Source organism: Heterocephalus glaber, unplaced genomic scaffold (assembly GCF_053883595.1).
Source record: "Heterocephalus glaber isolate CG9 unplaced genomic scaffold, H.glaber_assembly_v1.0 deba00001805, whole genome shotgun sequence".
In the NCBI taxonomy this organism is placed as follows: Eukaryota; Metazoa; Chordata; class Mammalia; order Rodentia; family Bathyergidae; genus Heterocephalus; species Heterocephalus glaber.
In genome coordinates, this window is record NW_028258480.1 from 3,099,978 (window position 1) to 3,127,667 (window position 27,690).

General features: G+C 58.4%; 1 protein-coding gene across 3 annotated transcripts; it reads left to right on the forward strand.

The window, feature by feature from the left end:
• Positions 1 to 176: 176 nt before the first annotated feature.
• On the forward strand, positions 177 to 27,585 carry Dtx4 (deltex E3 ubiquitin ligase 4). 3 transcript variants are annotated; one of them, XM_087203667.1, is made up of 10 exons: positions 177 to 527; positions 4,915 to 5,572; positions 10,178 to 10,239; positions 10,514 to 10,675; positions 12,916 to 12,977; positions 13,812 to 13,964; positions 16,746 to 16,907; positions 20,058 to 20,167; positions 21,071 to 21,160; positions 24,676 to 24,863. In XM_087203667.1, exons 1-10 carry the CDS (start codon positions 317 to 319, stop codon positions 24,680 to 24,682), a joined length of 1,677 nt encoding a protein of 558 aa, XP_087059793.1. In that variant the 5' UTR covers positions 177 to 316; the 3' UTR covers positions 24,683 to 24,863. The 3 variants fall into 3 exon arrangements, with proteins under 3 accessions (XP_087059793.1, XP_087059792.1, XP_087059794.1); XM_087203668.1 differs by lacking the exon at positions 20,058 to 20,167 and adding an exon at positions 3,276 to 3,382 and having other exon boundaries at positions 403 to 527; positions 24,676 to 27,585; XM_087203666.1 differs by lacking the exon at positions 20,058 to 20,167 and having other exon boundaries at positions 183 to 527; positions 24,676 to 27,585.
• Positions 27,586 to 27,690: the final 105 nt, after the last annotated feature.

Sequence of the window (27,690 nt, forward strand, 5' to 3'; positions counted from 1 at the left end):
GGGTGACGGACAGCGGCGGAGCGGGCGCGGCGGATGTGTCGCGACTCTAAGGCCGGAAGGGGCGGGGAAGGGGCAGGAAGGGGCGGTCCCGGGCGCTAGGGGCGGTCCCGGGCGGGAGGGGCGGGGCTCCGGCATGACGGACAGCGGCGGGGCGGGCAGTGAGGTCACCGCGGGAGCGCGCCGCGCAGAGGCGGGGTGGCGGCGCTAGGTCCGGCTCGCCCATGGCGCGCCGCCCGCGGCCGTCCCGAGCCCGGGGTCCTCGGCGCGCGCGCGGGGCGGCCGCGCAGGGGGCGCGGGGCGGGTGAGGCGGCCCGCCATGCTCCTGGCCTCCGCCGCCGTGGTGTGGGAATGGCTGAGCGAGCACGGCCGCTGGCGCCCCTACAGCCCGGCCGTGAGCCACCATATCGAGGCCGCGGTGCGCGCCGGGCCGCGCGCGGGGGGCAGCGTGGTACTGGGCCAGGTGGACGGCAGGCTGGCGCCCTACATCATCGACCTGCGCTCCATGCACCAGTTCCGCCAGGACACGGGTGAGCCGCGCCCGCGCCCCGGATCCGCGGTCCTGCGCAGCGCTGCGGCCCCGCCGAGGGCGGGCGGGAAGGGGGCTGCGGGGCGCGGGCCTGCCTGGGGCGCGCGGAGCCTTGGAAGTGCGGCTGGGCCTCCCCCTCCTGGGCCGGGCGGCAGGTGCGCTGGGCCTGGGCGGGCGAGCGCGGCTGGGGCGGACCGCAGCTCCCGAGGGCGCGCGTCCTGCCTGCTGATGAGGCTGGCGCGGGGTCTCTGCCCAGACTTCTGCATTCGCTGCCGGCTGAGCACAGCCGGGGCCGGGGGGGGGGGGGTCCAGAAGTTTTCGCATCTGGCAGCTTAAGCTTTGGCGGGGCAGGGGAGGGAGGAGTGTGGGAGACTGGGAGGAAGAGTAAGAGTGGCCAAGAGGAGAAACGATAACTAGCTGCAGCTTGCTGAGGGGTGTGGAGGTGCGGCGCGCCCCGATCGCTCCTTACGGGGTTCGCCGAGCCGAGAGTTGGGGCCAGGTCTGAGGCCACCTGATGGGGAACCCCTGTCCTGCTCAGAATGAAACTAGCTGGCGTTAGCGCTGCGATTTCAGACTCAATCTCTGCCCGTGTGGAGAACCGCCCTGATGACATGAGGGTGCCAGCGCCACACTTGCCTGAAGGACAGAGGTTTCGTCAGTGTTGGGGTGCCCAGGCTGGTGGGGTACCTGGGAGGGTGCTTTCCCTCCTAGAGGGAAAGCTTCGCCCTCCTAGAGAGTGCTTTCTTTCGACTAGGAAAGCTGTAGAGGAGCCCAGGCTGATGCCCAGAAGCTGAGGGCAGGTCGGCTCCTGCCTGTGGGCTGGCAGTTCTGTCAGAGTTCAGACCTAAGGCAAGGAGCAGCCCCGGGTCTCTGGAGACCATCCTGGTGTGTTTCCTGCTCCAGCTCCTCTGGCCTGGTGCGGGCAAACGCCACCATCCTGAGCCGAGCGCCTCTCCTGAGGGCCGAGCCTGTGCCTGCCCTGAGGGCTCTGGGCTGAATTCCCAGGAAGGCCACTTGCCAGCGAACTTGTCAGAGCAGGACAGGGTCTCCGGGGCTCTGCGCCCCCTCCTGTCTTTCCCCTCCAAGACCCATGCAGCTCCTGTAACTTGAAGCCACCAGCTCCCAGGCGACTTCAGCCAATTCCTGGCAGTGTTTAAGTCAGCCACCCCGTCCCGAGCCACAGTTTAAAACTGGGAAGCAGAGACTTCCCTCCAAACAGAACCGAGCCGCAAGCTCCCCACCTAGGGGCAGTTCCTCCTCTGCCTGTCTGCCTTCTCCATCTGGGGATGTCTGCTGTGAGGCGCTTTTGTCTTCCTGCAAGTTGTGTAGAATTCCCCAGAGTGCCCCAGCATGCTCCCCACCCTGGCTGTTGCCGAGGTCCTTCAGCAAGTGTCACTCCTTGCTGGCTTCGCCTGTAGAGTTCTCCCCAGCAATCAAAGCCTGCGTACTTTGACATCTAGTCCTCAAATGTTCTCCAGACCATCGTGACTTCGTTTGTCCCGTGCATGATTGTTGAGCCCAGAAGACATGGTTTACATTTAATGGGACTGGGACACTAGGGAGGGAAGCAGGTGGTCATTCAACTAGATGCACATAAATGTGTGATGACACGTTCAAGTAAGTGCCATAAAAATTAGGGACAGGAATTGGACCTGGTCAGGGCAGCCCGGCGGGGCCTGGGGAGCCCGGTGAGTGGAGGGCGTTAGCATGGAGTGGATGTGCTCAGATCTCCTGCCGGCATGCACTGCGGCACATTGTGCATCCAGAACAGCTGCTCACACTTGTCTTCTAACCGGGTGGGGTCCTGCCCTGCCTGTGGAATGCCCAAGTTTTGCCTTCTCCATAGCAACTAATGGTCACTCAGCAATATGTGACCAGTGATTAAATGGCAGATAGCCAGAGTCTCCAGGCAATCCCAGGGCAGTGTGTGGGACCCCGGCAACTCTAGGCCCTGGAGTACAAAGAGCCTCAGCAGCCTCCCTGCCCCACTCAGAGCCCCGTAAAAAGTGTGAGAACCCATGTGCCTGATCGGCAAGGTCCCCACCTCAGGCTTCCTGGGCGTGGGGCTGAGCTGGGGGAGTATTTCAAGCAGTGACCGGGAGGGAGGTGCATAGGGTTTAAAGGACCGGGAGCGTGTCAGTGGGTAGAAATGCAGAGGGCTGGGTGCGGCAGCCCGCACCTGTAGTCCCAGCACTCTGGAAGGCTGAGGCCGGAGGGTCACAGGTTTGAGCCCAGCCTGGAAACCTAGTGACTTAGTGAGACCTGGTCTCAGAAATGTACACAAAAGGGAGGTGGGTGTACTTCAGCATGAAGGCCCTCAGTTCAGTACCACAGAAAAAGAAAAGGAAAACAGGAAGGGGAGAAGGAAAGAAGGAAGAGAAAACAGCAAATGAGGCATTTCACTAGAAGGGACCTGGCGGGCAGTGGAGGAGGGCTTCAGGGCCTAGAGCGGAGAACGGGGGCTGAGCCTGGAGGGTGCTGTGGCAGACAGTGAGACATCTCGGTCTCCTGGACGCAGCACGGCTGTCAGGAGGAAGCGAGCCCTGGTCAGTGTGCCATGTGAAGTCTAGACTTAATTCGCTCATCTGTGAAAGATGCTTCAGAGAATCGCTATGGAGCTGATATGGGGCGACATGCGTGAAGGTTTTTGTACGTAACAAAGTTTGTAAGATGTGCAAATATAGTCTGTTTCCTGTAACTCTGTAGTCTGTTTCTCTCTCCCTCCCTCCCTCCTCCGTTTTCCCCGCAGACACACACTGCATCCCCTGAGCTACACCTGCCCAATAGCTTCTCCATCTAATAGAACATAGATGACAACAACAGCCCCCGTTTTATTGACTTCTCGCCCTGTGACAGGTGCGACTTGGGAGTTCTGTATCCCTCTCTTCCTCTGAGCCCTGCAGAAGTAGCCACCGGGAGGAGTGTGTGAGGGAGCTGAGGCTGAGTCCCAGGCTGGAGGGCGCAGAACCCCGCCTGTGCAGCCCGCAGCTCCTCTCTTTGTTCCCCGCAAGCTGGCTCTGAGGAAGGAAGCGAGGCTGACCAGGGAACCGCTGAGCTCTGCCCTCCTCCTATCCGGAGACCCCCACCCAGCAGAGGCCCTGGTCTTGAATAGGGGATTGTTCTGGTCTCCTCGTGCCTCTGAATGTCGATGTTTGGGGTCATTAGGGGGCTTGGAGATGGCTTGGGGAGTGGGTTATGACCCTGGCAAAAGCCTGAATAGCCATTGTTCCCTTTCTTCCCCCTTTGAATGGGATTCTGTCCTGTCTTGGTGTCTCCCCTGGGCTGCAGGAGGGGTGGGTCAGAGGCCAGCAAGGGGGAACCTTTTCCCACCACCCCAGGGGTCCGGCTTGGCTGCCAGAGCAGAGATGCTAGCGCCCCAGCAGCCCTGCTGCCTCCCCGCCCTGGCTTCTGCCCGGGCTTTCCAGGGAAATGAGCCTGGCTGGGGCCAGGTGTGGGGTGTGCGGAGGAGAAGGAAGCAGTCTGGGTTCCTCCCAGCCCTGCAGGGTCCTTTCCGCTGTCCTTGCCCAGGGTGACTGCGCTCTGTTCAGGAGGGTCGAAGCTTTAGAAAGAAGGCCCGGGGTCATGACCAAGTGGCCTCGTGTCCGCCGGGCACGCTGCTGTTGAGGATGTCCGATTCAGTGTCGGGACGTGCGAGCGTCCTCTCACCTGAGTTCCCTTCTCAGTCATGCACCTTTTAAAATGGAGCACCCGTGAAAAGCCATGGCCAGCTCCAAGCCCCAGGTTGGCAGCAGAGCTGTCCCTCTGTCCTCTACGCTCCCCAGTCGTGGGGTGTGCGTGTGATGTCCGGCCCTTCCCGTGCCCAGATGCTTGCTGACCTGAACAGATGAGTCCCATCTCAGCTGTACAGAGACCCCGGGAAGGAGTTGCTCCCCCGCTTCCCTGGGAGGACAGCCGGCCTGGGCTTCTCTATCAGCTACTAAGTGAATTAACTTGTTTGCTGGCCATTCTGTCCCCACCACAAGCCAAGGGCACATGCTGCCACCTGGTGCTTCCGCCCACCCGCTTCATGCTGTCTTCTCTGCGTCCAGCCTGCTTTGATTGCAGACCCCTTCAAGCAGGAAGGAGGCTGGGCAAGGTGGCACTCGCTCGGAGAGGCTGAGGCAGGAGGATTCCAAGTTCAAACCCAGCCTGGGCAACCTAAGGACTCAGTCGTACCCTGTCTCAAAAAAGAAAGAAATAAAAATCGAAAAGGGCTCGGGACGTGGCCCAGCGGGAGCCCCTGGGTTTCACCCCCAGCACCGCAGCCTTAAGAGGCAGGAATGAGCCTCATTCAGGGTGACCCCTCAGCAGGCTGTGCGGTGCCGGCCCGCGCCGGGACCCCTCGGCCCATGTGGTTCCACCCTGACCTCCCTGTCCTCCTCCGGCAGGGACCCTGCGCCCGGTTCGCCGCAGCTACTACGACCCGACCTCTGCGCCCGGGAAGGGTGTGGTGTGGGAGTGGGAGAGTGACGGCGGCTCCTGGACGCCCTACGACATGGAGGTGGGCATCGCCATCCAGCAGGCCTATGAGAAGCAGCGCCCCTGGGTGGACCTCACGCCCATCGGCTTCGGCTACATCGTCGACTTCGGCACCATGGGCCAGATCAACCGGCAGACCCAGCGCCAGCGCCGCGTGCGCCGGCGCCTCGACCTGGTCTACCCGCTGGTGGCCGGCTCGCTGCCCAAGCCGCAGTCCTGGCCGCCCAGCCCGGCCCCGGCGCCGCCCTGCTGCTGCCCGCAGTGCGTGCTGGTGACAAGCGTCAAGGCGGCCGCGGCCGGCGCTGGGCCCCCCAGGAGCGGCGGGCCCCCCTCCGGGGCCGGAAAGCTGCCCCTGCGGCCCGGCCCGGGGGCCCAGGCCCTCGCTCGAGGCCCAGGGAAGCCGGCGGCGCAGGCGCTCCGGAGACCGGCCTCCAGCACCGCGGCGGGCCCCCTCGCCACGCCCCCGGGAGCCAGCAGCACACCCGGGAGGGTGGCCCTGGGCACCTTGAATCGGAACAGCCTGCAGCGCCTGGCGGTCGCCCAGTCCCGGGTGCTGATCGCCTCCGGGTAGGTGCTTGTCTGCTGGTTTGCAGCCCGGCTGCCTCCCGGGCCTGGGAGTGAGCGGGAGGGATGCGCACTGCCACCTCCTAGTCGCTGCTGCCGAGCCCTGGCCACAGGCAGAGGCAGCAGGTCCCGCAGACCTAGAAGTAAGCAGGAGGTCTCTGCTGGCCCTGTGATCTGAGGCCGGGTGCTCAGTGTCTCAGGGTCCTGCCTCCTCGCCCCCAGACGCTGGCAGAGGCGCTGTGCGGATGAAGGCGCTCACGGTACCACATCGAGGCCGGTTGTCTCCTTTCCTACCCCCGGTGGCTCTGCGGAGCAGGCATGGGCACCCAAGGTGCAGGTTCACTGCTCGGACACAGAGCCTGGCAGGGGCCGGTCGACCGGGCAGTCTTACTGGCCCCTCGCTGCAGCCGGGCACATGGTGCTGGCACACAGGGGCCCGCGATGGCCTGTCTCTTCCCACGGCTCATCTCAGCTGTGCCAGTAGCAGCCTAGGTGGGGAGTGGCTCCTGTGATTCTCCTCCGGATGTTCTCCACCTTGCTGATTGCAAACTCCGGAGGCCAAGCCGGACTGCAGCCAGCTTCCAGCCACCCCACCCGATCTTCCCTTCCCCGGGGTGCCTGGCTTTGTGCACCAGGCAGCTGGGAAGGAAAGGGGACGACACAGTCAGGACTGGCCTCCCTCTGCTGAGTGGGTAAGCCCAGTGGCCCATGTGTCCCTGGGCACCTTCAGACCTGCTGCCCATTGTACGGCCGCCTCGGAAGGAAGGCATCATGCCCCTTCTGTTCTCTGACACACGCACGTGTCAGCTCCAAACTCAACCACACGACTGCATATGCATGGGAAGGGTCAGATCCCAGTGTGGTCCTGGCTTCCTGGGCTGGAACACAGGTCCCCTGCTGTGCCCCAGGGGCAGCGGGTTGTGTGTCCTGTGTTTAGCGCTCTTCGATGTGAAGCAGAGTACAGCAGCAGCGCCTTCCCGAGTAAGGCTGTCCTGAGAATGAAGTGAGAAGTTCGGCGTGTAGGCATGGCGCAGCGCCTGCGCATACTAAGTCTGAGGTCAGCACTAGCTGCCATCAGTACTAGTAGTAGTAGGATCAGCGGGTAGGTATTGGACCTACACTACGCGGTTGCTGGAAAGAAGTTGAGGCTCACAGGTCCCCTTCCGGATCTCCAGCGCCCCTGACAAATGCCAAGTGACCCCTGCCACCAGGGAGGGGGAGCTGCCCTTGTGGCTTTGAATCTCAGAGGGAGTCGGCAGCCTTTGTCTCTGCCTTTCCTCGCCCGCCGCGGCAGAATCCGAGCTGCAGAGTGCGGAGGAGCTCCGGACTGCACGGTTCAAAGCGCTTTAGAAAGGAGCCGTTTTCTTCTGGGCTCCGAGTCCTCGAGGGCCCGGCCCACCCCGTCTGCCTTCCAGCCTGTTCCCTTTCACCTCGTCCTGCCTCCCTCACCCTCCACTGTCTTCTCGCAGGCCTTTCTTGGCTGCTTGATGAGCGCGTCGGTTCCCTTTGTCTGGCTTCCCCACCGGCCTTCTGTCGAGCCGGCCCGCGCCCCTCCCCACTTGCCCGTGACCTCTGCAGGCAGCTTTCCCACAGAGAAAGGGTGGGAGAAGTGGCACGAAGAGGGACTCTGGGGGAACAGAAGATCCCGTGCATTGTTCAGAGGCCCGAGAAGGGGGCTCTCAACGCACTGGAGCCGTGGAGGGCAGGAGTCGCCCTGGTCCCATCCCTCCTCCAGCCTGGTCAGGTCCTCTTCAGCCCAGCCTCAGCGGCGGCGGGCTGGTTGCCATAGAGACGGGGCCATTGTACTACCGAGGGTCCCCAGGTTGGCACACAACTCAGAAAAACTGCCTCTCCTCCTCCCTCACCCCCTCCGGCCTTGGCAGCTCCTCTGTTTATCAACAGAAACAAAATGCGGACCCTCCGTCTGTCTGTCGCTGAGATCAGCCCAAGACATGGGGGTGGGGTGTTTGCGGGTCTTTGATGCAGCCCCGTTGCCTGGAGGATGTCACTGGCCAGCCCCAGCTGGGCCTGTCAGGTGGCAACTCCCAGTTTCCCTCGTGGTCAGGGGCCTGCACTGCTGAGCTTTCTGTCTGACACCTGTCCTGCAGCAGCCAAGGACCCGGAGCCTAACCCTAAATGGCAGTGTTTGGCACTATGGTCTTTTGACACTGAGTCCAAACGCCCACCCCAAGTTGTGCTTCGGGGACCCGGCCCAACGGGATGGTGATGCAGAGGCCAGGACAGTGCAGAGTGGCTGGGCGGCTCCCAGGGGCTGAGCTGTGCTGAGGAGGAGATGCCTGGGCCCCACCAGGGCTCCCTCCTGCACCCTCTGTGCCCTGGGAGCAAGCATCCCGGCTGCTTTGCCCGGAGCCCAGGACAAGCCCTGCCACCGTCCTCAGGGCCCAGGCAGGGTGCTGTCTCCCACCTAGTCCCCACCATGGGCCTTCCTGCTCTCCAGTGCCAGCGGTCCTGGCTGGCATTACTTCCTGAGGGTCGGCTAGGGTGTGGAAACCTGCCAGTCCAGTCTGTGGGAACAAAGGTGGCTTTTGTCACCCAGAGCAAGCCTCTTATCACTGGGACCGGGCCTTGGAGGTGGTGAGAGGCCAGGGGCCCGGCCGGCGGTGCGCACTGCTCCCTGCAGGGAAGCTGTCAGGAAGGCGGCCCTCACAGCTTTGCAGGGAGGGAAACTGAGGCTCGGAAAGTTAAGCTGGCCTCGAGGGGCGCTGTTGCAGGGCTGGGTATGGAGTCTGGTTTTCTTGCTGCTCCTCTGCGGAACCACTTGGGGCCTGCAGAGCAGGCTTCAGAGCCAGAGCTGAGTCGGGCCTGGTTCTTGGCCCAGTGCGGTGGGTTGAACTCCAGCTCCCCTTGCGCATGTCCAGGGGACAGCCCAGGAAGGGGAGTCTTGGCGGCCTGGTCAGGACACAGCCCCTCGTCCCTCTCCCAGCCCTAGTGTGGGTTCTTCCTCTGAGGAAGCCTCTGCAGGTCAGCCCTGCCACTCCACCTCCAGGCCGGGCCCACTCTCCCCTCTGCTAGTGCTGAATTCGCTCCTCTCCGGCTCATGTTCTCTGTCTGCCCCTGGGGCTTTAGCGGGTAACCTAGGAGCTTGGCGAGGTGAGCAGCCTCTGGGCCCAGATTGCGTGGAATTCGTTTTTTTAATTGGCCTATGTGTGTGACACATGAGAATTACCCTCATCCTGGGAACCTTAACTGGCTTTACTCTCCGCCCTTCCCTCTGCCCCCTTCCCCAGGTCCCCTTGCATCCAGATCCTACCCTTTTGCCTACCATCTATCTTTTCTTTTTGCTCTTTAGACTATTTAGACGGTGGCTTTCTCGGATAAGAGAAAACATGGCGGTGTTTGAGCTGTATCTGGTTTATCTCACTTAGCATTATGGCCTCAAGGTTTGTCCATTTTCACACAGCTGACTCAAGTTTTATTCTTTTTTATGACAGAGTAGTACTCCACTGTATATTTCACATTTTCTTCATCCATCTGTTGGGGCCAGCAGTGTGATCTTGGTCACATTTGCTTCACTTCTGTGTCCTCGACGGGGTGGTAACAATGCCTCTTGGCCAGGTCGTTGGAGGTTAGAAGTGGCTCGGATGCTCCTGGTGGGAGGCGGCCCTGGGTGTGCGTGATGGGAACCTGGGGTGAAGGGCTGTCGTGGAGCGCTGGGTCCAGCGCAAAGCAGGCCCCGTGCTTTTCAGATGCACAGATGAACAAGGCCCCTCCTCCCTCCCGGGTCCCTGCACCACCCGCCCACAGCAGAAGGGCTGGCGCTCCTGGAGCCACAGCAGCCTCTCCAACAGCTGCGGGAGCTTGGGTGGCAGCAGGATGGTGCAGCCCCACCCCACGCGTGCCCTGGATTCCCGGGCCAGCCCCAGGTCCCAGGCAGCTGCGCCTGGTCTCCACCAGCCGAGCTGCGGGAAGGGCAGGGCCGGGGTGGGGGGCTGTGAGGGGCAGGGCGAGCTGTTCCACAGCGGCCCCAAGTGCTGGGCTGGGGCCTGGTGACATCCGCCTCTCTCGGGAGCTTTGGGGAAATGCGGGTTCGCGCGATGCTCTGTGCTCTGGGGTCTGGACTGGAGTCTTGTTCTCGAGTCAGTGTTCTTGTTTTTCCCATTGCTTCCCCGATTGTTGATTGATTGACAGCTAGTTCCGAGCTCTGAACACGACAGACACAGATATTCGCCCCTGAAGAGCTTAGATTCTAGAAGGGAGATAAGCTGCAAGTTATTTTAAAAGATCATACATTTTATGGAGGACAAAAAGCCTGGTGGGAAGGTTGGGGGTCCCAGGGTGGGCAGGAGGGGTGGATCGCAGGACTGAGCCGAGTGGTATCGGGAAGGTACCTTCTGGGGAAGGTGAGCCTGGAGCCACCTGGAGCCGGGAGGGCAAAGCAGTTGCTTCTTGGAAGAGCGTTTGGGCTGAGGGAGGCCTGCAGAGGTGTGGGAGGAGCAGCAGAGGGGAGGAGATGGAGTCTGGCTGTGCTTGGGACCTGCTGCCTCCTCGGCTGCTGTGTTAGGAACTTTGCGTTCCGAGGAGGTTAAACCCTGGCCCGGCCGGGTCCCCTTAGCAGAACCATGACTAGTCCGCCCTTCCCTCCCACAGCGTCCCCACGGTCCCAGTGAAGAACTTAAATGGGTCGAGTCCCGTCAGTCCGGCCTTGGCAGGTAAGAGCTGCCCCAGGTGCTCATAGGAAAACCAGAGACATGAAAGAAGTCGAGAGTGTTTGGAAACAGGAGCAGATCGATATTACCAGGAGCAAAGGGTGATTTGGGGGCTTGCTCAGGAGGGGTGGGAAGGGCTGGGGACATGCAGTGCTGTGGAAGAGAGTGAGCAGGCAAGTCCTTAAGTGTGAGCACTCTGCTGGACAGCAGGGAGTCGGCACTGGGAGGGTGGAGCTGGGGCCGGGCTCCTTCCTCAGCCTGCCTCGCACGCCCCCAGGAATCACCGGGATCCTGATGAGCGCGGCCGGGCTGCCTGTGTGCCTCACCCGGCCCCCGAAGCTGGTGCTGCACCCACCGCCTGTCAGCAAGAGCGAGATCAAGTCCATCCCGGGGGTCTCCAACACCAGCCGCAAGACCACCAAAAAGCAAGCTAAGAAAGGTGCGGTCTCTTCCCCCGACGGGTCCCAGCCCTGGCTCACCTGAAGCAGCAGGGTCATGGCGAGGCTCAGCCCCTCTCTGCGTCTGCTGAGGGCGTCTCGCTGGTAGATTCTGACGATTATACCAAGGTGAATTGTGTGTGGGTCGACAGAAGCACCTTTGAAATGGAAACATGCAGTGCAAAACTCCATACGATAAAAATACTATTACGGTGTTCAAACACACATATTAGAAGAGAAAGAATACTTTGGCGTCAGAACCAAAACAGACTGGATTCGTATCCTAACTCTGTCACTCGCTGCCCAGGTGGCCACATGGAGCCTCTGTCTTCTGTCTTGGTAATGGGGTAATAACGTCCACTGCCAGTGCTTAGCAGGAACGAGGTGTGACCACAAAATACCGTGGGTGTGGTGTTTACATTAGGAGAAGATGTATCACAGTGACAGATGCATTGCGGTTACACCTCCCAGTTACACCTCCTTATTTCGGACACACTCGGACGTTCTTGCTCCTTTCTGAAGCAGCTCTGGAATCCTTTTCATGCCTTTACCTGGGCTCTCTCAACCGCCTCTATGTCCCGAGTCAGTTTAAAACGCTGGCCTTTCGTGGTCATTTTGACTTTGGGGAGGAGCCAGAAGTTGCAGGGTGCCCGATCTAATGAGTACGGTAAACGGGGACCGCTGTGACATGTTTCCAAGCCTATCCACTGGATGGTACATGGTGGTAGCTTTTCCCACAGTTTTAATTGTATCTCATAAACACACTCAGGAAAGAGGACTTCTGGAACTGCTTCAAGAAGTGGCAAGAAGGATGGGATAAGTGTGTCTGAGGCAAGGGGACCTATTTGAGGGGAATTAATGATGATGTCTTTCACTGTAGTGTTTTTTTAAAAAGTAATTTAAATATTTTTAGCATATGTGCTGCCGAAGCGAGCACAGAAGAGTCATTTAAATATTCACAGTGTATTTTGATTAAAGCTTGTGTATCCTGGAGTGTGTCCTGACAGTCAGAAGCACCCACCACCTGTCCCCTGGCTGCTCTGGATCCCCTGGCCATTGAGCCCTCCTTCAGGAGCCCTTTCCTGTTGCCCGCAGTCCAGCAACCAGAGGTCAGGGCTGGTTCTCAGCATCAGGCCGCTGGCTCAGCTCCGCAGCTGGCCTTTCTGCTTGATAAAGGATGCTGGCCTCTCCCTTGCACGCTCCTTGTGAGGTTTAAGTCAGATCCTCTGTGTACTGCCTTAGCCCAGGGCAGGGCAGGTCATGGGCTGACAATTCTCAGAAGCTTGATTCTTACAAGATGAGTAGGATAGTGCAGTTCAGCTTCTGGCCGTTGCATGATCCACTTCCTCAAACCCCTGTCCCACTTTTTTTAGCCTGTTAAAATTCCCCTGCTTAAGTGAGCTCAGTTGCCCTGCTCAGAGTCTGATAAGAGACAGGAGTTTACACTTCCCTACTCTTCTGTTGTTATTAATGGCACGCACTGCACCCTTACCTGGCAAAGTGCAGGGGCTTGTGCTTCCATTAGCTTGTGAATTGTGAAAGCACCGCTTTGAGGCAGGTACGATCAGTCTTCACATTTTATAGGTGAGAAAATAAGCTCAGGGCAGTGAAAAGAAGGCCCCAGGTGGCACTGCTCTTGCTGCATCTGTGGCTCCTTGGATGGCTGTACCCGACCACCCTCCACCTGCAGGTTGGAGCTTCCAAAGGGTCCAGCGCCCAACGGAGCCCCCAGGTCACTGCCGCTGTCGGGATGCTCCCTGGGCCCACCCTGTCCCTGCTCTGGGCTGTGTTTGCTGGTGGCAGCAGCACCGTCCACAGCCAAGGAGGAGTGTCCTGAGGCTGCATGTCCCAGCCCCCTGGTTTCCTGTAGAAATATTAACGTCTGTTGAAAGTGTCCTAGCATACAAAGCGTTTTCGTTTCTGCTACTGCAGCTGTTTGATTATAAAAAAAAGAATCTCACTGCACTTATCTCCACTAAAATGTGGATTCGTTGGAAATAGGCAGAGGCATGTCAGGCTGCAGATGGGGAAGGCCTATGCCAATATGTGCCCTTCCTCAGTTTCCCCAGTTGCTCTTCCACAACCTGAATCCTCTTTCACATTCTGAGATCCAGTTGCAGAACGAGCGGATCCCCTCTTCTGCCCTGGTCTTGGCTGTCACTCTCCCCTGCAGCGTGCCTGAGCTGGGAAGGTGGGTGGGCCTCCCCCTCCTTGGTGACCTTCGATCCTTCTGTCCCCACAGGTAAAACCCCAGAGGAAGTACTGAGGAAGTACCTGCAAAAGGTCCGGCACCCGCCCGAGGAGGTGAGCACAGGGCTCACCTCTCCTTCGCCCTGCGACCTCACCTCCGACACAGTGCCCTGCAGGCTGCAGCTTTGACCCCAGGCTGGTGCGGGGCTGCTCACACTGACACCAGGGCTCCGAGGCTCAGGGTCAAGAGCTGCCGCCGTGACGGGCCCTGTCCCTGCTCAGCAGAGCGCGGGTGGATTCTCGGCTCCCTTTCGTGACAGTGGGTTTAAGGAAAGCAGCGGGCGGCGTCAGTCACGCACACTCGCTTTAGAATGGCTTTGGTGGGGATCGGAGGGTCTCCGCTGGAGGCACTTCCGCCCTCCCGGGGCAGCGTTTGGCCGGGAGACCCTGTGCGTAGTGATCCTCGCAGGCAGAGGCCAGAGGTGCGGCGCTCGCGACGGCCCCAGGCAGCACAGAGCGTCACCCAGCAGTGTTTGAGAGGCAGCGCTGAGATTCACAGAGCTGTTGTAGATTTATTCAAGCAACGGCCTCTCTGGCACATTTAAAATCCCTCTTAAAAAATACTTAATTTTTAAAATGCTTATGAGCACGTTTTAGTACCCATGACTGCATTCATCCTGGGGAGTTGTGCTTGCGCAGACACATTTGAACCCTTTCACTCCCTCCGTCCTCTCCCCTGTCCCCTCCTGCCGTCCGCTGGTGCACATGCAGCCCCTTTGCGGCTCAGTGCAAGTAAAGCTTGGCGGCACCGCGCCAGGGACCGTGAGCCCTCCGGGAGACGGGCTGCGTGGTGGGCCAGGTTCACACGTGCACGCCAGGGGTCCACAGAGCAAGGACGGCCACGCGGGTGGGCGGCCACTGATGCCTCTCGCTGGCCCCGTCCTTCAGGACTGCACCATCTGCATGGAGCGCCTCACGGCCCCCTCAGGCTACAAGGGCCCCCAGCCGACGGTCCAGCCGGACATCGTGGGCAAGCTGTCCCGCTGCGGCCACGCCTACCACGTCTACTGCCTGGTCGCCATGTACAACAACGGGAACAAGGTCAGTGCCAGGCTCAGGGGCTGCACCGCCCCACGCTGCGCTGCGGGGACCCCGGACGTTTGGGCGGTTTTAGGGGACCCCGCGGCAGCAGAGTGCTCATCGTGGCTGTTCTCAGCAGGAGCAAGCCTCCCCCAAACCTGTCCCGGCCTTCCCTTCGGGCTCCCCGAGTCCCGGGCTCGGCCGTGGCAGTCTGAGGGCGTGGCCCATGCTGGGTGAAGTGGACCCCAGCAGTGGAGTCAGGGGCTCTTCCCACAGCGCAGGACCCACGGTGCACTTTCATTCATGCCCTTGCCTGGGCGAGGGGCTCCCAGGCACCTTTTCCCTCCAGGACGCCGTTTCAACTGTGGTTCACTTTCTCTGAACAACTGCAGACGCCCTTGATTGTTCCTCCAAAGGGTCGGGAGGCCACTGGCAAAGCCTCCCTGGCAGTGGCTGCCCTGGGACCCTGCTGTAAGAGGACAGGAAGGCTGTTAGCGATGCCTGCTGCCCTCTTGTCGATGAACAGACCCCGGGGAGGTGTCCCTGGCGGCGGCTGGTTTCCAGGGACCCGGGCGCCTCCTTGAGGTCCTTCTCCCCGCCGAGTCTGAGCTTTCGTAAGCACTCACTCTTTCCTCTTCCTGGACAGCCTTCACTCCGGCCTCCAAGAGTCTGAATCCCGTCCGTTTCTCCCAGGCGCGGCCTCTGAGTCTGCCCTCCCTCTGATATCTCCCCACTCCCTCCTCACCCCAGAGCATCTGCTCTGTGGCCCTCTGGAGGGAGGAGAGGGAGCCCATCTGAACTTGGATCCTGGCTTAGACGCTGGGTGGCCTTGGACGAGATTTTCCAGCTTCAATGAGATTTCATTTTCCATCTGGAAAATCAAGCTGAAGCGGTCCCTCCTTTCTCTCCTTTTTAGGCTGTTACCACCTCCCCATCGCCCTCGCCTTGCACTGCTGCTTCGATCACCCCTGCTCTTTGCCTGCCCTGGGGGCTGCCACCCTCGGGTCTTTCTGTGTCCCCGAGACTCGCTGGGGCTCCCGGGCCTCAATCGTGGGTGGGGTGAGTCTGGCCCTGGGCTCCCTACCCAGCCCTCAGCTGAAAGCCTTCTTCTCACACTCCATTCCAAGAGGTATTTGGCTTGGAAGGCTTTCTCAGCAGCACCTTTGTTGCTGTCCAGATGACTGTGTTCAGAAATGCTTAGGAAGGCTTTGCACTTGCGTGTGTAATGCTTCAAAAATGTTTCTCAAGGTGCTCGCCTCTGTCCTCCTTTTTACGTAGACTCTGAACATGGGTTTGTTTGTCAAACACATCGGAGGAAAGGGCCCAGAGAGGGAGTGATTCACCCGAGGTCCTGAGCAAGTCAGGGCCAGGGCAGGGAGCTGGGCCCTGGCTTCAGGGAGGAGCTGCCCTTCCTCGGAGTAGCTCGGCCAGGGTCTCTGTCTTCCCAAACAGGGGCCCTGTGGGGCTCGGCTCCCAGCTGTGCACCAGCACGTCTGCCCCACGCACACCTGGCCACCTCGCACCTCGCTGCCGCCTGCAGCAGCTCCCTGCCCCGCAGCCCTCTCTGTGTGTCCCTTCCTGGCCTCCTGCAGGCTCCTCCTAGCCTCTGGGCGATGCTGCACTGGGTCTCGCAGTGGAGCTGCGTGGCCCTTTGTGTCACCACGTGCACAACCAGCGGTCGGCCCTGGAGTTGCAGCCCAGAGAGCTGCAAGTGCTGTGATCTTGCGGTGCCTTCCAAGGCTGAGGCAGGAGGGGTGGAAGCTTGAGCCCAGCCTAGGCCCCTGAGCAACTTAGGGAGACTGTCTCAAAAGAAATGAAACTTAAGGTTTCAACATGGCGAGGGGGGTGACTCGGTGTGCAGGCCCTGATTCGGGCCTCAGTCGTACAAAAGTCAAATAATCAGGCTCAGAACCCCTTCCGCGCTCACACCAGAAAGGGCTGAAGCTGAATGGCAGGAGAGCCGCACTCTCCTGTGAGATGTGCAGTCCCGTAAGGGGCAACGCAATGCCGTTCCCTCCTCTAGTTATCTATGCAGCACCCGTCCTCTGTCCTTGTGAACCAAGTTACGCCCATTTCCTTGAAGTCCCCTTCGGTTGCTGCAGCACAATGCCCAGTTTTTCTTCTCACGGTGGGGCCCTGAGCCTGCGGAGGCATTGGGGTGCCCAGAACCACATTTGGCAATGCCACGAGCTGAATACTCCTTGTGGGTCACCTCACTTACGCCTCCAGCGACTGAGCAACAGACACTGTTCATTTCTTGTTCTACAAGGAAACTGAGTCTCAGAGAGGTTAATGAATTTGCCCAAGGACACAGAGCAGGTAGACGGGAGGGCTGAGAATCGGATGTGGGCAGTGTGATTTTAGGGTTCAGCCACTGCACCTCTCAGCCTCCCTGTTCTGAGCAGCAGCTTCCTGTGGGGTCCAGATGTCTTTATTTTCAAGACTTCTCCCGGGTGAGTGCTACTCGTTAGTCTGGCAACAGCTGCTCTGGAATGCTTGAGCCTGATCCACCCACTCAGGACTCAGCGGTCCAGTAGTGACTCCCCGTGTAAGTCCCTGTGCCAGTCCGCTGGTCCCCCTCAAGGAAAGGGAGTCTGTTTTGTGTCCCTTAGCGTGGAGCCTGGGGCTCCTTCCGAATTTCTTTCCTGTTCCCGTGGAGGTAGCTGGTCAGGGTTTCGGGTCTGGTATTCACTTGAGTGCATTATGCCCCCCGCCCCACCATGACTGGTCCCCGACGTCTGCTACCGTTTGGGGTCAGGTGGGGAGATCATGATCAACACTGCTTCCCAATCGCCGTTTCAGGACGGGAGTCTGCAGTGTCCAACCTGTAAGACCATCTACGGGGTGAAGACAGGGACCCAGCCGCCGGGGAAGATGGAGTACCACCTCATCCCCCACTCCCTGCCGGGCCATCCTGACTGCAAAACTATCCGGATTATCTACAGCATCCCCCCCGGCATTCAGGTGCGCCCCCTGGCGTTTAAATATTGAACACGCTGATGTCTCCTTCCCACCTCCCCAGGGTCTGGCCCCACACACCCTGCTGTCACCGCCATTGTTCAAAGTTGCTTACGAATCCTTGGGGACCCTTTGTGCACGTGAAGCAGAGGCGCCTCCAGCCCTCCCGTTTTTACACAGAAAATGACATTTAGGCACTTTGTTTCACACCCTGCATTCTTCTATGAACAATGCAGTCTGCAGAGTTTTCCAGGGCAGTCTAGAGAGAGCTTCCTCATTCCTTCCTATGTCTGTATAATAATCCATTGTATAAATAACTTCATTCAACAGCATCCATTTGATGGGCATATGGATTGTTTCCAGTCTTTTGCTACAATAAATAATGCTGTAATGAATAACCTTGCATGCATGTGAGAATATCTGTAGAATAGTCCTGCCAAAGTGGAATTTCTTTATCAAATGGGTATTTGCATTTCTAATTTGATAGCTCCGCTTGGCTTTGACTTTTGTGGGCATTTCTTTCCTCTTTGGCTCTTTGAAAGCCAGTCTTAAAGGACAAGTTTGAACAGTGTCCCTGACAGTAAATACAAATGGGACCGTTCCTTCCCACAGTGAAGCTCTTTCTAAACATGCATGGGTAGAGACTGGACTCATTTCTTTAGCAAATATTTATTCCTGCACCCTTGTTACCCCCTATTGTTTGTCTTCTCTTTTAAAACAGATGTGAGTGTGCATTATGGTTCAGCCGTCCTCTAGGTACCAGAGAAGCTCCCTGAAGTCCCCATGGGAGTGAGACTGGGAAACATTAAAACAGACAAATAAATGAACAAGGGACTCCCCAGTAGTCATAACTGATGGGGAAATGAAACAGAAAGGTGCGAGCGCCTGCAAAAGGACGGAATGGAGCGTACTTCTGTCTGGGGCTCACCTGGCCAGGGAGGGAGAAGTGCACGCCACCCACTAACCTAGCGAGGAAAACCAGACGTGTGCCACTGATGAACGCTCCGAGAGACAGTGCAGACGCAGGAAGCAGACGGCCAGCTGAGTCTCACGAGCGGCTGGTGCTGGGCAGCTGCCTGTTCTTGCCAGTTGTGGTTTCTCCTTCTCTAAGCCGGGCAGGAACCTCGCAGGCCGAGGCCGTGAGAGCGGAGGAAACTTGTGTGTGCACAGACAGGGCCTGGGCACAGGACCAGGGTGCGAGCCCCCTTATTCCCATCCTTATTTCCACGTCCCCCTTGTCACGGAGAGGGGCTGTCAGAGACCTTCCGGTGCAGGTCCCCACGTGGGCCGCGAGAGGAGTGAGCGAATGGAGGACGGCATTTCTAGCTGGAGGGGAGATAGAGTGGAGGTGCTGAAGGACCATAGAGGAGAGTTTGATTTGGGGCCTAAGATTTTCGGCAGGGAGCAGAGGGAGCGCGCAGAGATGAGGGAAGTCGTGGCCAGAACCTAAAAAGCCAGGACGTGGACTTTACTCACCAGGCAGCAGGGAGGCCCTGAAGCCTGCTGGGTGTGCGGTTGGGATTCTGGAGCCTCTGGAGCCTCGTGTGATGGGATCAGTCTGTAGGAAGCCAGGCTGGCGTCCAGCACCGGATGGCCAGAGGACAGACTGCTCAGGAGACCCGGCCGTGGGCCGGGGCCCAGTGATGGGCTGAGCAGGGGCACTGGTGAGCCTGTGCAGTGACCTTGAGGCTGCCAGCAGGGCGAGGGGGACACGACTGGCGAGGTGCACGCCCAGGTCAGGCGTCATCCTCACCTCCGCGGAGCGCTGGCTCCTCCGGAACGGAGTCGAGGCCGGGCACCAGCTTCACTTCAGAGAAGTGCTCCCGGGAGGCATCAGGCAGAGCCATGGCGCTGCACTTGGTGTCGGGCCCGGAAAGCACAGTGCTGCTGGGTCAGTACCAGGCTGACCTGCACGGGACCCACACACGCCGGCCCGGGGGCAGGAGGAGCCAGGCTGCACCCTCGTGGCTGTGGGAGGCCGCCTGCCCTGTGGTGACCCCCTGTGTCACTTGTGACTGTCAGGCCCTGCTTCTCCAGGAGGACACCACTGCTTCCTTCCGTCCAGGGACCTCGCTTCTCAGAGACCCCAGTACAGACTCGGCCCCACCGTCCCGGGGGCCAAATCCCACGTGCCCTGTGTGTGCACTGCTGAAAACGAGTAGAAAACCGTAGAATTTTTCATCACTTTAGAATCGTGGTGCACAATAAAAGATGAGAACTCGGAGCTGGGCATGGCAGCACACGCCTGTGATCCCAGTGCTCTGGGAGGCTGAGGCAGGAGGGCTGAACCTGGGTGCCGTAGCTGCTTAGCAAACCCGTCTCAAAATAAACTATAAAAGGGCTGGAGATGTAGCTCCGTGTGCAGGCAGCTGTTGAACACAAGTGCCGTGAAAACCGAGCAAAACAAAATCCACGTTTTCTCACGATGTTGTCACATGTTCATTTATTGAGGAGTGCAGGCTGGATGCACTTATTAATCACCTGGAGGAGAGCTTGTGCCAGCAGCTGCGTGGAGTCCTGACTGTCATCTCAGTCGTGTCTACAAGGGCTTTTTAAGCAGGGTTCCATCCCTGAGGGGTCAGAGATGCTGCGTTTCTAGACAAGTATCGCGCATGCGAAGTAAGGGCACTCCTTGTGAGTGCAAGTTTATCACTTCTCGTGAGCGCTCAAGGGCCCAGTGGGCCAGAGGAAGCCTGGTGTCCCGGCCGGTTCTCTGCTGCTGTAAGGGGGCAGCTGAGGTGGGTGACTCATAACAAAGCTCGGTTCATGTGGCTCATGGTCGCAGTGTGGGAAGTCAGATCGGCGGCTGTGTCTAGTCAGGGTGTGTTAGGCGTCACTGGAGGAACAGATTTAATGCAACACACATGGTGAACCTTTATAGGTGACATATAAAGGATGACAAGGTAGGCGCACCATGGCCACCTGCAGAGTCCGGTGTGGAAATTGCCAAAGGGCCGGCTGGGTGCGGGAGAGCCAGAGCATTCCATCGGAAGTCAAAGCCTGGAGCTCACTGCAGAGCCCAGAGAGTCCGTATTGGGATGCCAGGGGGACTGCACTGGAGGCCTGGAGATGGACGTCCAAAGCCGATGGCGAAGACAGGAGTGCCTCTGAAGAAGCAGAAGCGAGCCTTCCTCCTTTCCTGTTTACTCCATCCAGGCACAAGCCTGTTGGGTGGAGCCCCACACTCAGGGTGGGGTGACCCTCTTCAGCATGCCCATCGCCCATGCCCGAAAATGTGCTCAACCAACCAGCTGGGCGTCTCCTATGCAAGTTTACCCCACAGTTAACGTCTCACAGGGCCTTGTGCTGCTTTAGCTCACAGGATAAAGCACCGGACAAGCACATGTGTGCAGAGCAGGGAAAATTCGAGGAGCGGCCTTGCTGTATAGCAAGGTAGTTTCACCCTAACGTGTCCAGTCTCTTGGGAGGGAGCTGGGCACACCCACTAAGAAAGCGTCCATCCGTCTCCCCCGATAACCTAATCGATTCTTAAGACCCAGGGCCAACGCAGTTGCAGTGGAGTCAGATTCTGCATGCGTTTCATAGGGGACAAACCATATCCACAGCCTCAGCGCCTGGATTCCGACTTGATTCTGCTTCCATTTCTTTCCCACCAGTGGCCTGAGATTGTCCAGTAGGGCCCTGAGTGGCACTCGCTGAAATGTTTTTAGGAGATTTTTAGTCCTGGACATCCTCACCAATATTGCTAAGCAGGAAAACAGCCAGAAACTGCTACAGACAGAAGAAGAAATCCAGGAGAATCTTTCAGAAAGTCCCACAGACCCTAGCTCAGAGGCACTTTGTTATTTGAGTCATTTAACAGGCCCAGAGTGCAACTCCTGGGGAAACCTGGCCGGAAGTTTTAGCAAAGCTGCTAACTTCGCGGAAGCCGTTTAACCCCTCAGGGAGGCAGTTTTCCTCATCCGTGCAGCCGTAGAGGGTGATGAGCTCTTCCTGGGCCCCATGCCCTAGGGCCCATGGTGAGCATCCCTCACCGTGCAAAGAGGGCTCCCGCCAGCCCAGCCAGGAGGAGGGGACGCCAAGGCCGTGTGTGAAGCGCCCCTCACACTGCCTAGACTCGTGTCCGTGACTGCTGTCGCCACACCCATACCCTTCTCATCAGAGACATTTCGAAAAACACCCTGTGTTTTCTCTCTCTCTGCTTTCAGGGGCCGGAACACCCGAATCCTGGCAAGACTTTCAGTGCCCGCGGCTTCCCACGACACTGTTACCTTCCAGACAGCGAGAAGGGGAGAAAAGTAAGCTCGATGCTTCTGAGCAGGGCCAGGGACGCAGTTGCAGGGAGGGCCTGGGGTTTTGCGTCCTGCTGATCAAAGAAGACTGGGTCTCTTTTTATTCTAGATACGCACAGCAACGAGGGCCCATCTGAGTCAGCCACAGGGAAGGGTGCACAAGATTAGAATAGGTTGTTGGCAGATGGGGACAGTAGAAACTTCACTTCTCCCGCTCCAGTATGTTGCTGACAGTAATTGTCTATTTGAGGACCCCATGTCTACAGCCTGCTGCTAAAGGCAGCTGCCGGGGACAGTACCCAGGGGGACCCTAGGAGCCTGACAGAAGCACAGAACTGTGGTCCGCTCCATCTAAGGAGGTCCCTGGCTGACCTGCCCACACGTTGGCACGTGAGAAGTGCTACCCCGGGACATGGATCTTATTTGGTGCAGGATTATTTTATTTTATATTTTACTTATTTGCAGTGTTGGAGATTGAACCCAGGGCCTTTGTGCCGAGCTATCTCCCCAGCCCTTTTTATTTTTGAGACCAGGTCTCCCCAAGTTGCTAAGTTGCCCAACTTGGGCTTGAACTTTTGGTCCTTCTGCCTCAGCCCCGTGGATTGCTGGGATCAAAGGCATGTGCCACCACACCCTGCTAGGATGATTTTATCTTTGTATTCTTTTGTATTCCTGGACTTTTTCCAAAGAGCAGAGGAACTAATGATTTGGTTCCCAGATTCCTAGTAATTCATGGTCAGACTGCAGCGGCCCTGAGAACTCTAGTTAGAATAGAAACTTTGTGTTTGCTTTTCAGTGGGTGACGCCAGAAAGAATTTTTCTTGCTATCAGGAAGAAAACAGAGCCATTGGCCTGTGTCGAGTGCGGGGGGAATAGTGGATAAGAGGTGTGCTTTCCTCAGCTTTCCCTCCAGCCTGTAGCACCTCACATCCACAAACATTTATTTCTCATGCACATCGCATGCAGTGGCTGTGGCTGGGTTTTGCCATAGGCCAAGTCCAGGATGGGGACGCCGGGAGGTTTGGTGTCTCGCAGGGCTGCTTCCTGTTTGTGGACAAACCCTCCTCTGGGTGTAGGAATAAGGAGTCTCCAGGCCCTCTAGTGGAGCTCCGAGCCCATCCACTGAGATTCATTTCGACGACCACATCCCCTCCCATCTGTCCTTGGGGATGGGGATTTTAACAGTTGAATTTAGGGGGTTCATAAATATCCGGCTTCAGGCCGCTCCAGGTGTCTTCCTGTCGGGAACCAGGTCGGAGGAGCAGGCCTCCATGGTCCGTGCCCTTCCCATTGGAAGGAGGCCATGGACTGAGAAAGGCCAGGTGGAAGAGTGTGGTCTCGTCAGGCCCACTGCAAGCTTTACACTTCCACACACTTTCTGTGGCACCATGAGTCATGGACTTGCAGAGCAGTAGTTAGGCGCCTGCAAAGAGGGACCTGGGTCTCCTCTTTCTGGGAGGGAGCAGGTAGCTTGGCACAATGAGAAGATCGACACGTCAGGAAGATGTGCAGCACATGGCTTCCGGACTAGGAGCCAGGGCCAGCTCTGGTGCCTGTACCCCTTGAACAGCCAAATCTCTGTCCCGAGCCCCAGATCTGCTCGGCTCGGGGTGTCTACTGTAAGGTCCTTGCGCTCTCAACTGGAATCGTGTTGCCAGGGCTGCCTTCTCCCCGCTTTGTGACCCTGATGTACCCTGGGTCCCTGGCCCCCAGACTGGATGCGTGCGCCACCTTGGGACATTGTTCTTCCCGACCACATCCTCTTGGCTCCTTCCGCCCCACGCTGCATTCCAGGCCTTTTGCCTTGTTTTTATGATCTTGCTGCCGCCAGCCCTGGTAATGCTTCCTCATCGTTTTCCCGCTGCTGTTAGTTACCCAAAGCACGCGCTCTTACCTTACACTGCTTTGTTTAAGAGCCGTCAAATTTAAAATCAGCTGAGTCACTTCCATGGCTTTCTCTTTCTTTTTCCCGTCTTCTCAGCCTAACATGCAAACACCTGCTGTGGAGTGAGGTTGAGCCTTCCTCTCTCACTCCCCCACCCTTCACGCCTGCCCTCCGGGTCCAAAGCCCTGGGCTGCGCTGCAGCATGCGGGGCAGTAGGAGCACAGCCTTGGGGCCAGAGCAGCCTGGTTCTGAGTCCCACTTTACCACTCATTGGCTGCGGAGACCGGAGACCGGGACAGCTCCACGGCCTGCAGCCTCGCCTCTGAACCTGTAAAGTGGTGATAATTTCTATCTGTGTAGACAGGATGTTGTAGGAATGGAGGGAAAGCAGCATTTGTGAAGTGCAGTGTGGCCCCAGCTGCTGCTGTCGCTATCCGCGCTCTGGGCCCACACTTACCAACCGACCGTCTACCCACCCTTGTCTGTCGAGATACCTGGAATGCTCCCTTCCCCTGCGACTCAGCTCGGAAGCAGCCTCGTCCTGGAAAGCTGTACCGACTCTGTCTGAGTAGGTGGCAGACCCCGGCCGTGCAGTCAGGTGGTCCTGAGGTCAGGTTTCTCCCTGCACCCGCCCACCACTTCACCAGCTAGGACCAGGGCAAGGTTTTTATCTTCCGAGCTTCTGTTTCTTTATTTGCAAAAAGGGGTTGTGAGAATACCTGGCCCATCCATTTACTGTGACCATCGTGTGACTCCGTGCCTGGCACTTAGTAAGTAACCACTCAGGAAACGGTCTTGAGTATGCGAAAGTTTACACTACTAGGGTCCTCATCCACAGCCTGTGCCATATTTGCAGCAGTCCCATTTGGAAAGGATGGCATTTTTATCAGGTACCTTCTGCATGCTTGACACTGCTGGGTCCAAGACTGCAAACAGAACATTAGGTATTAGTCTTGCTCAACCAAAATGTTGAATTTCGATGAATTGGGACATTCTGAAATCCCCCACACTTCCCCTGGGCCTCAGTTTCCTCACCTGTAAAATAGGGACGACAGTAGCTCCTGCTGTACACCTGGCTGAAATGTGGTGGTGAGACCCGGAAGGGCAGATAAACATGAAAATGCCTGGAATAGGGCAAAGTGCTTCAGGATGCCACTCAGAAACGCTTTAGCACTTCAGCTGTTGGTGAGTTAATGCAAGCTTGAGGCGATGGTGAGGAGTCAACCTTCTCAGATCTAAGCTCCCTCAGCTCCCAGATCCTGTGTTTTACATGGCAGCTGTGGTGCTGGTGACTGACGTTCTTAGGGTGCAGTAATGTGCTCCTAGCGCTGGTATGAAAATGATCTTCACATAGTTCCCGATAAAATGTTCACAAGCTCTGAGACAAATTACTCCACTGCCATTTTATGAATAAGGAGCCTAAAGCTCAGACAGGTGCTGTAACCTGTGCAGGGTCACACAGCCGTGCAGTGACAGCCAGGAGTCAGCCTGAAGCTGCCTGGCTCCAGTCCAAACTTGTCTTCCTGCGGGTGGCTTGGAGCCTCGGGCTGTGGGAAGGGGAGAACCCTTGGGAGGACTCCACCATCCCAGCGGCAGTGCCTGACCAGCACTCTGCCTCCCACCCTTGTCCCTCCAGGTTCTGAAGCTGCTGCTTGTGGCCTGGGATCGCCGCCTCATCTTCGCCATTGGTACCTCCAGCACGACAGGCGAGTCCGACACTGTCATCTGGAATGAGGTCCACCACAAGACAGAGTTTGGCTCTAATCTCACTGGCCACGGCTACCCAGACGCCAATTACCTGGATAACGTGCTGGCAGAACTAGCTGCCCAGGGCATCTCCGAGGACAGCTCTGCCCAGGAGAAAGACTGAGGCCAGAGGCGCTTTGAAGTGGGGATGGGGGACAAGGGGACCACAGGGGGGAGGGCGGAGGGTCCGGGCGGAGGTTGGTGCAGTGCCCTCCCTCTCGTCCTGTCTCCACCCTCCGGGAGGCAGGGGAGCCAGACTGAACCAGCGACACCCTTCAGAAACCATCCAGCACAGGGGACGTGGATGAGGGCCGTCCTCTGTTCCCGGGGAGTTTTCGGTGCTGGGTAGACAAGAACTCCCACCCTCACCCCCATAAGGGGTGCGGTCAGCACACTTCGGGTACGGCCGCGGGCCGCTCCACACCTGGCCTGTGAAGCCGAGGTTCCCCGCCTGGGCCGGCTTCTTGCTGCTTCCGCTCTGCCTCAGGAGTGGAGTTGCCCCTTCTCTGTCCTCCACTGGAGGAAGAGAGCTCTCACTGTGTAAGCCTGGGCGGACGCGAGGCCCAGAGCCGCTGTGACGCCAGAGCGGACAGAGGTGCAGGGCGCTGAGGCTCGGGCTGAGGGCCAGAGAGGCGAGAGGCAAAGCCCAGCTCCCCTCCCGCCCACGCCCCGACCTGTCCAGAGGCGCTGGCTCCCTCGTCCGAGTGGGTGGACTCGCGCTTCTCTCTGGGATGGGTCCCCGAGCTTCCGCGCTGTCCTCAGGGAGAGGAGCCCAGGCCTTCTGCCCAGTGCGGCCCGGCCCGGCCCAGCTCGAGGCCCTTGGGTTTTCTCTCGTCACTGTGAGTGGGGCCCGCTCTGGGCTCTGCGCCACCTGTGTGCGTGCATGTGTGTGTGGGTGTGCGCGGCTGGCCGGGTGGGCACAGAGCCCGGCGGAGCCCCTCCCCGAACCCTGGTTCTGTGGGGTCTGAGCAGTCTGGCCCTTGGTTCTCCTTACCCTTTACCAACCAGAATCAGCTGGGATCCTGAGGGAGACAGAACTGTGCTTTGGGAGGTGTTGAGGTGAGAGCTGGATCGATCCTTTTCTAATTTTTCTTTCAAGATTGGATGAGAGCTTTCTTCTCTCCGGTCTTGTTTCTATGAGGGCTTCACTGTCTGCATGCAAGCCTGGTGACGGTGCTGGGCCTCTAGTCCCCTCCTCCGTTACAGATTGACCTAGACCACGGTGGATGCATCTTTAGCTCATTCCTAACAGTGTTGGGGCCGCATTGTGGTCCGGGCTACCCAGCATCTAGGTTGTGCCCCAAGACCCCGTCTGTCTCCTCCCAATATCCTGTCACCTTTGGCTCCCATGAGGGAACGGACTGGGGGTCAGGAGGGGGAAGGTGGGGGATCAAGAAGGGAAACCCAGTTCCCCCTTTGAAAGTGGGTTCTTTGAACTACGTGTTTGGGGGAAGTTCCTCTGGATACTAATTTGAATTTATATACCTCATGTTTTGGGGGTTTGACGTATATATATGCATATATATTTCGTAAGATTTGGAAGGTTTTTGATGCTAGAAAAATTGGAACAAAACAACTTTCAACAATGGTACTTGAGTTAGAGCTAAGGCCAAGCTTTCATGAGAGCCAGCTCTGTCTCTGCAAGGCCACAGCCATTCTGCTGTTGGTGTGGCCGCGGCAGCGCCTGAGTATTACCTAATTCAGTTGCCTGGGACTTGCTGCTGCAGCCTTCAGTTCCCCAGTTGGCTCCACCAGGGGGAACTCTAAGAAGAGAAACTGTTTCCGCCGTCTTAGTCGCGGTCTCCCCTGTGAGTGGGAAGGCGTTTTGTCTCACTGCATTTTGGGATAAGTTCCCGCCACAGTCGAGAAGGAAACAACAATGTAAGAAGCGTGCCCGAGGAGATTAATGTCATGTTCTGTGCCCTTTGCCAGGCAGGCCAGCACGTGCAGAGATCCCTGGAGAACCTCACTGTAGAGAGGGCCTGGGCTGGGGAGTCCTGGTGAGGCAGCAAGCGGGGAGGAAAGGGAGGCATGCTTGGACCGTGGGAATGGGCAGGGGGAGGCGCCTGGTCAGGCAGAAGGTGGGAGCAGGGAAGGGGACCCGAGGGGACCCACAAGGCAGCCAGCGCACCGCTGGCAACACACTTTGAGAGCCGGGCTCCATGCCGTCCCCCAGAGGACCACGATGCGGCCTGGCCCTGTCTTTCTCCCTCTCAGGATGCCACTCTCTGTTGGGCTTTCTGGCCAGAAGGGATCTTGGATTTCCCTTCTAACATGGTGCCAGGCAGGAAGACGGGGAGGGCCAACCTGGAAAGGCAGTCTCGGACTCAGTGAGGGCCCTGCCAGCTGAGCGCTGCGCCCGCCACATGGGTGCGTGCTGTCTGGCTGGCGACCTCCTGGCCCTTCCTTTCCTGGTCTCCAGGGGTGACGGATGGGATCGCACACAGCCAGAAGCTGGGCCTGAAAGGCCATGTGGTGCCTGGCTGTGTGTGCTCTGTGTGCTCGTTCTGGGACAGTTGGACTGCGCTGTGGCTCTGTGCTTGTCTGAAGTGCTGGTCCTGGTGTGGCACGCTCGTGTGCATGAGGACTGGGGGCCTGTGTGGTGCGGGACGTCCCTGTCTGGCCACCTGCATCGGAGTGGGGGCTGCTGGGACAGGGCAGGTGATTGTCCATATGTGAATCGTTCTGTCTGTAACTGCTGTGATTTGAAATTTTTGGTGTTGCTCTGTGAGAGGACATCGCCACCTGGTGCTCATGGGTGTATGTGCAGAACAATAAACGGCAAATGAACAACCGCAAATTGTCGCTCTTGGTAACCTTCTGGTTTTGGTGGAATAGCGTACCTGGGAAGCATCGGGGTTGCTTCCTTGAGTCTGTAAGCAACCACAAGCCCTTCCACAAGATA